We start from the raw sequence: 8,108 nt of genomic DNA, 5'->3' as shown, positions 1-8,108 counted from the left end.
TCTCCAAGCACCCACCTCCGGCACACCCTTACTCCCTCCACTCCTCCACCGTTTTTCACCACCTCTACCACACAGCCACCACACGGTTCTCTTCTCCGTCAACCATACCACCAACTTTTCACCACCTCTACTTTACACCCCGTTCCCCATTCCCATCAACACCCCAATGCCAATCACTTCCCCAAACTTTTTTTTTTCTCATATTTCTGCAATTGTGGGTGTTCATCCGCCCACATTGCTTTCTTGTGGTTGGATTTTGGTGTTTTTGCAGGGGGTTTTGAGAGGAGTTGCTTTGTTTTGCAATTTTGGCTATGTCTAGTGCACACTAGGTGTTCAACAAAAGTCCCCAATCAAGCTCATCATGCCAAGAACTCGAGCTTCGTCCTCCCAAGAGTCCGATACCCAAGCCATTTCTCCCCCGCCCACTTTTGAGGAGCGAGAGCTGCTATTTGAGACCACCTTCGCCATTCGCGAAGACTTTCAAAATCTTGAGGTGACTCAATGGGCGGTCGCCGAGTTCAAGCGACGGAGGCTCAAGAAGCTTTTTAAGCCGGTCACCCCCACTGCTTACAGAAAATTGGTGATCGAGTTTTATGCCCACCTACCTCATGACTGCAACAGGCTAGCTGCCCTCTCTTCCAAAGTGCAAGGCAAATCTATTGACGTAACACGGGCCAACATTGCTACTGCCCTTCAATGCAATGATGAACAGCCTCCAGAAGCCGCACAACTTGCTGAGCAACCACCTAGATTCTACGTGGCGGAAATCATTGAGGACATGTGCGAAGGGCAATATGCCGATGCCCATCATAATGTCGGCAGCCGATCCAAGCTACCTCAACGGCTTTGGTTTGTGGACTCCATATTACACCGTAATGCCTTTCCCTTGGGGCACAAAACTCAGAGGCGGGATCAATAGAATGAGGCCGAGCCGATGGCCGAAGATGAACCTGTAGTTAGGCCAGAGGCAGCTGAGGAGGAGGCCCCGACAATTTTTCGTGAAGCACGAAACCGCTCACTTAGTGAAGAAATAGCGGCCCTTCGGAGAGAGTTGGCTGGCCAAAGAAAGGAGGCTTAGGAAAATAAAGAATTGATGGACAAACTCCTAGGCGTCTTAGAAGAATTGATGCAGTGCATTCTCAGCCGGTTGCCACCACCATCTGCAGGAGCATCATCTTCTAGACAGCAGTGAGCAGGGACCACTGTCTGGCTGAAGACGTTAAACTTAGCGCTCATGGGAGGCACTCCATAGTTTACCCTTTTTATTTTGTTTAGTATGTTTTAAGTTAATCTTTTTATTTATCTTTAGTTTTGTTTCTTTTTACTTGCTTTTATGTTTTCTTATGGGAATGACCCCGTATTTGCACACGGCTGGTTGTTGAATTGCAAGGATTATATTGATAGTATTTCTATCTCCCTAGAGTAAATCCTAAGAGAGGCCAAGCCGCATATTCAATATAAGAAGAACTATTTCACTTAAAACTGAGAGGAATTATTTTACGGTTTAGATTTTATTTTGTTATATTTAACAGTGTAAAATCTTTCCATAAGGTATCAATATATTCATCATATCATATATATACACTATTAGATCTGTAAAATTTAATATGAATTATGAAATGGGAATTAACTCTTCAAATTAGTCCGAATGAAAACTTTATCCTCCAAATGGAACTCCTAACCAAATGACAAATATATACAAATTAAAATCTTTCTTTAGGAGGATGGAATTGAAATAGAAGAATTTTTCCTTTTTTTAAAAAAAAATACACACACACACACACACACACACATATATATATATATATATATATATTGAAACAACTGTACATATGGAATAAGTGAAAGGGAGAGCTTTTATTTTATGGTTAAAATTTTATTTTGTTATATTTAACAGTGCATATTGTGTCACTTTATTTGAAAATTTTAAATAATGCAGTGATATATACACAAGTGAATGTGTAAAATTTGATTTAGAGTACTATAAAATGAATCCTGATTTAACCGGTCACCTTGTTCAAGAAAATCCATAAAAGAAGATTATTGGGAATAGTTATTAATCCAAAGACTTCGGTGTAGCATGAATGAAAATGCACGTTAACACTTTCAATTTTTTCGCCATATTTAATTTCCTCCATCATATATATATCTAGATACGCAGAAGTCAATAACCAAAAAAAGATGATCAAAATAAAGGAGATTTGCTCAAATACAAAAAATATCTTGTAATTAAAGGTAGTTAACGTCAATATTAATCAACATTGTAATGCTGTCAATGATGGGGAAATATTTGAAGTCCCCAGTTTTCCAATTTCAAACTAAATTATTATATACAAAGACTACTCTAAGTTTCATTTTCGTCGAGATAAATAGTACCTCTATTACAAACAAATTGTTGTTTAAGAAAAGTTATTTGATACCATAATAATAAATTATTAATTATTTTGAAAGTTTAAATTAATAAAAAAAAGTATTGATTTTGGAGCTTAATCATTGTTTTTTAACCAAACATAGCGAATCTAACCACGCAAAAGCCACTTAATTTATAAAACAATATGCTGTTTAATTATATACTTTTACACGAGAATTCCAGCAATTTTTTCTGAAGGCAGGCCAAACTCCATTTTTTTTATTTTTTTTATTTTTTTTTTGTACCTCATCTTTAGCGTCCACTTTCAATAATGGGTCTTCAGCGTCCACTCTTAGTGGATGCTATTGGGCATCAATTTTAAGTTTTTTAATTTTTTTTTTATTTTTCTACCTAATCTTTAGCGTCCACTTTGAAAGTGGATGCTAATAATGGGCCATCAGCGTCCACTTTTAGTGGACACTATTGGGTATCAATTTTATTTTATTTATTTTATTTATTTTTCTACCTAATCTTTAGCGTCCACTAAAGTCGACCCTAATAATTAAGTATTAGCGTCCACTTTCAAAGTGGAGCCTAATAATGGATCTTCAGCGTCCACTTTTAGTGGACGCTATTGGGCATCAATTTTATTTTTTTTATTTTTATTTTATTTTTCTACCTAGTCTTTAGTGTCCACTAAAGTCGACCCTAATACTTAAGTATGAAAGTGGACGCTAATAATGGGTCTTCAGCGTTCACTTTTAGTGGACGCTATTGGTAGTCAAATTTTTTTTTTTTTTTTTTTTAATTTTTCTACCTAATCTTTAGCGTCCACTTTGCGTCCACTTTGAAAGTGGACGCTATTGAGCTTTTATTTGATTTTTTTTTTTTTGCTAGCTTTTAGCGTCCACTAATTGTCGACGCTAAAAGTTTTTTTTGGCCGCTTATATTTTTCTCGCCTCTTGAATAATTCCCACGTGTATATTAGGGTCGAGTTATTAGCGTCCACTGTAAAGTGGACGCTAATATTCATCTTTTCGGTCGGCTATTAGCGTCCACTTTGATGTGGACGCTAATACTTAACTATTAGGGGCAACTTTCAAAAGTCGCCCCTAATTCAACTATTAAGGGCGACAAGAAATTTATAGTCGCCCCTAATAAGTCGCCCCTGATGAGTAAATTTCTTGTAGTGAGTGTACGTAGTATAGCCAATTTCAATATAAAAACAATCCACGTTGTTCACTTGGGAGATCAACTAAAACTTCTTCAGCTCTTACCCACCACTGTCTCAAACAATATGAGAGGCCAGTTTGCTGAATCTTTGCTTCTACTTTGCCTCCTATGTGCAGCAACCACACTTTGTTTGGGTTTGAATAAGCTTAATTCACAAGTCAGATGCATAGAGAATGAAAGACAAGCATCCCTCAAATTCAAACAGGACCTTCAAGATGATTACAGTCTGCTGTCTTCTTGGGGCAGTCATGAGGAAGATTGTTGCAAATGGAAAGGAATTGAATACAGCAACCAAACAGGTCATGTTGTCACGCTTGATCTCCAGTCATCAAAGGGGGCCTTGGAAACATTTGAATTTCTATCAGGTGAGATAAGCTCTTCAATACTTGGTTTGCAACATTTAACTTACTTAGACTTAAGTTACAATCATTTCTCCAACCTCCCAGAGTTCATTGGTTCATTCGCTAAATTACAATATCTCGATCTTTACAACAACTTTATGGTTGGAAACGTTCCCCCACAGCTTGGAAATCTCTCGAGTTTGATTTCTCTTAATCTCAGCTTGAACTCTAACTTATTGAGGACCTTAATCTTGAATGGCTCCCTCATCTGTCCTCTTTGAGATACTTAGACATGAGTTTAGTGAACCTGAGCAAGGCTATTAATTGGATGGATAAGCTGAACAAGCTCCCTTCTTTATTACACTTAAGTCTAAGTGATTGTGAACTCTCCATGTCGGTTCTTCCTGTGCTTTCCAATGCTAATTCTTCTTCACCACTTTCATTCCTTAGTCTCTTTGGGAATAATCTCAACTCCTCAGTATGCCCTTGGCTATACAGATACACCAATAGTCTTGTTGTTCTTGACATCTCTGGTAACAACTTAGAAGGTCTTATTCCAAAAAATTTTGGGAATATGGTAGCCCTTGTTTGTCTTGACCTCTCTTAAAACAAATTAGAAGGTCTTATTCCAAAAGCTTTTAGGAATATGGTAGCCCTCGTTGATATTGACCTCTCGAGTAACAAGTTAGAAGGTCTTATTCCAAAAACCTTTGGGAATATGGTAACCCTTGTTGATCTTGACCTCTCTCGTAACAAGTTAGAAGGTCTTATTCCAAAAAATTTCGGGAATTTGATAGCCCTTGTTTATATTGACCTCTCTTTCAACAACCTTGACAGGGTTATGCCACAAGCTTTGAAGAATCTTCACAAGTTGCAAGTATTAGACTTGTCAGACAATAATTTAAGTGGAGAGGTACTCGATCTTACAAAATTGTCTTTGTTGAGAGAGTTGCATCTATCCAATAATCGGTTAAATGGGAGTTTAACCAAAAGTTTGGTAAAACTTTCTATGCTCCAAGTTCTAGATGTGTTTTCAAATATTTTACAAGGTAATATCACTGAATCACATTTGTCAAATATTTCCAACTTACACAAACTGGACTTCTCTTATAATTCTCTGTCATTGAAGTTTAGACAAGATTGGGTTCCCCCATTTCAATTCGATGCCATCAAATTGAGGTCCTGACAAGATTGGGTTCCCCCATTTCAATTGGATACCATCAAATTGAGGTCCTGGGAGTTGGGGCCAGCTTTACCTCAGTGGCTTGAAACAAAAAATTGGAGGTGACTTGATATATCAAATGCAGGAATCTTGGATACTATGTAATATGTAACGCCCCGGAAATTAATTAACTGGTAATTAACTCCACGGTTCGTCTCCCAGCCTTATCCTTCGCGGGACAAGATTCAGGGACCTTTACTCCTCAGAAAGAGAGGATACTAAGCAGCGGAAAGTATTAAAATTCTATAAACAATAATCATTTACAACCAGAACATCTACCAAGGAACATCAAAGTAGCTGAAATCACACTATACAAGTCATCATCTCTACAACGGATTCTTGTTATACCTTAATATGCAGACATGCATAAAAGCTCTAAGTCTACAACACAACTCATAAGTACTAGTTACCATGAGCGCTCGCCTAAGCTTGCAATAAGTCCTCAAGCATCTCCCGAGTCGAAGCCTCCACAGTAACCAGATGCTTCGCGGTATCCATCTCTGTCAAACTATCTATAACTGCATAGTTGTACATATGGAGAAAAAAGGAAAATAATTCAAGGGTAAGTCCGGCGACTTAGTGAGTATAAATGCACATGACGTACCCGTCATTAGATAGTGAACTTAGTTATTTATAAAGCACATGCAACATTATGAGATGATAGTTTATCAAGGATGTGATATAGATATAATATATGCTTATAATCATGAGTAACAGTAAGAGCATTCTCCGCAGCTTCCTCATCATTTTTCCTACATTTACGGATTCAAACTACTTTTTGCTTTCCTATGTCAAAACACACCTCAATAGCTTCCCTTAATCATTCCCTATATCATTAAAATATTTGTTTTTTTTTTTAATTATACTATATATATGAGAGGAGAGAGGAGAGAGAATTGTAAGAGGAATGAGGAGAGAGGAGAGAGTAGAGAAGAGAGAGAAACGTTTGTTTTTATTCTAATAATCATAAGGATTGTAATAGTGGAACCCCACACTTTGGGTTCTAATAAGTGTCAAATATTGCATATTTGGACCCCTTTATTTATATTAGTTAATCATTTAGTTGTGTCGTTATTTAATGTTTTGTGTTAGTTTTGTGTTTTTAGTATTTTGTAAGTCATTGAAGAAAAACTACAGCTTTAAAGGAAAAAATGAAAATTTTGGAAGAAAGCATAAATTGAGAAGACCTAAATGATGTGGTTAAGTTTAACCAAATCCAAGAAAAGGTTGAATTGGATTAAAGTTCAGATTGGATTCAAATTTAGATTCTGCACACATCTCAGTATTCTGACCATAACTTTCTGTTCAAATATCAGATTGAAGTGATTCAAGTGGCATTGGAAAGTTAACTCAAAATAATACAGTTCATTGTGAAATAGTATTTTCCTAATTCATAGAGTTACTATACCAAAATCGCCCCATAATAAAAGGACACAAATTTGGACGAATCCTATTCCGATTTCAGACTTCTATTTTGATTGGGAGACAGACCTCCGAATTATCAAGGTTTACTAAGGCTTCTAGGACTTCCCTAAGCCTATAAATAGACCTCTTTGCATTCAAGAAAGAAAACACAATTCTAGAGACTAGTTTCGGGATACAATTTTGGAGACAGAATGTAATCCACGGCTTTTCTTTTAGTTTAGTTTTTCTTTAGGTTTAGGTTTTAGTTTCATAGTCATATGGCATGATTCTTGGATATCTTGTTGTAATTCAAGGATACACTTGATGATTTAGGATAATTTCACATAATTTATTGCTTGATTTTTAACTCTTAAAAATTAGATATCCCTAGCGATTTGTTCTACGGATACATCTGGTATTTCAATTAAATTTGGATTCCTTTTGTGATTTGGTCAATGAATGGGGATACATGGGATGGTTTTGATTAATTCTTTGAAGCATAGTGAAACATACATAAGATTTAAATTGTGAAAACTTCGGATTAATATTGATGAATATAAAATAGTGTAGATTCTGCATCCTTAGTGCCTTTATCGATTGATTTACTTAGTTTATTTAGTTTATGTGTAGTCTTTTAATTTTTAAAACAAAAATCAAAACCCTTTTGGAACTAGGTTAGGGTAAAATTAGTTTAGATATAAATTGCTCTTTCAAAAATACAATTCTCTGTGGAATCAACCTCGCACTTGCAATCCACTAAACTACAATTGATTCGTACACTTACGAGTTAAATAAATTTGCACAGCAAATTTTTGGCGCCATTGCCGGGGAATTGTTCAATTTTTAAAACCAATTTATTTCTAAATTAGTTTTATTCTTCTACTAGTTATAATTAGGATTTTATTTTTTCTGCAATTTGTTTTGTTTTATTCCTATTACTAATAAAAAATAAATAATAAATAAAAAAAAAAAAGATTTTTCTTTTTTTGTTTTGTTTTTGTTTTTTGTTTTTTGTTTTTTTTTTTTTTTGACTTGTTTTACAGCTCTGCTGCAGCACCTTCCGTATGCCCCTGCTAGTGCGATCGATCGCAGCCCTCCTACGATCGAGTGCACTCGAGGCCAAGACAGGAAGTCAAGCACACCTGCGCTCGTCAACTGCTGCATCTTCATTTGTACATGATGAGTGCAAAATATTGCATATTTGGACCCCTTAATTTGCATTTGCTAAGCCTTTAACTTTATTATTTCCTGATGTTTTGGTTAGTTTTGATGTTTTAGTGATTTGCAGGTCATTAAGAGAAAAATGCAGTTTTAAGGTGATATTTGCAACTCATTCTGGGGCTTAAGACACTTCATGGAGCATTGGTAGCAAATTGAGATCGAGCGATGATTCGCACTCGATGACTTCCACTAAAAAGGCCATATCTAAAGTTCTATACCTCGGATTGAGGTGATCTTGGTGTCATTGGAAAGCTAACTCAAAGATCTACAAAGTCATGTTTCGTAAGAGTAGGCTAATTCCAACTGGTAGTGCGCTCGAGCGTACGTTTAGTGAGAT

At 36.2% G+C, this 8,108-nt stretch overlaps 2 protein-coding genes across 2 annotated transcripts; both read left to right on the top strand.

Annotated features, from left to right (window-relative positions):
* The first annotated feature begins 3,647 nt into the window (after nucleotides 1-3,647).
* On the top strand, nucleotides 3,648-4,531 carry LOC132165099 (receptor-like protein EIX2). The gene is made up of 2 exons (XM_059575601.1): nucleotides 3,648-3,948; nucleotides 4,215-4,531. Exons 1-2 carry the CDS (start codon nucleotides 3,648-3,650, stop codon nucleotides 4,529-4,531), a joined length of 618 nt encoding a protein of 205 aa, XP_059431584.1.
* A 39-nt stretch (nucleotides 4,532-4,570) lies between these two features.
* On the top strand, nucleotides 4,571-5,193 carry LOC132165098 (leucine-rich repeat protein 1-like). Its single transcript, XM_059575600.1, has 2 exons — nucleotides 4,571-4,837; nucleotides 5,059-5,193. Exons 1-2 carry the CDS (start codon nucleotides 4,571-4,573, stop codon nucleotides 5,191-5,193), a joined length of 402 nt encoding a protein of 133 aa, XP_059431583.1.
* Nucleotides 5,194-8,108: the final 2,915 nt, after the last annotated feature.

The sequence above is a fragment of the Corylus avellana genome, chromosome ca11 (genome assembly GCF_901000735.1).
Source record: "Corylus avellana chromosome ca11, CavTom2PMs-1.0".
Classification (NCBI taxonomy): Eukaryota; Viridiplantae; Streptophyta; class Magnoliopsida; order Fagales; family Betulaceae; genus Corylus; species Corylus avellana.
This window is presented reverse-complemented; position numbering and strand designations above follow the sequence as displayed.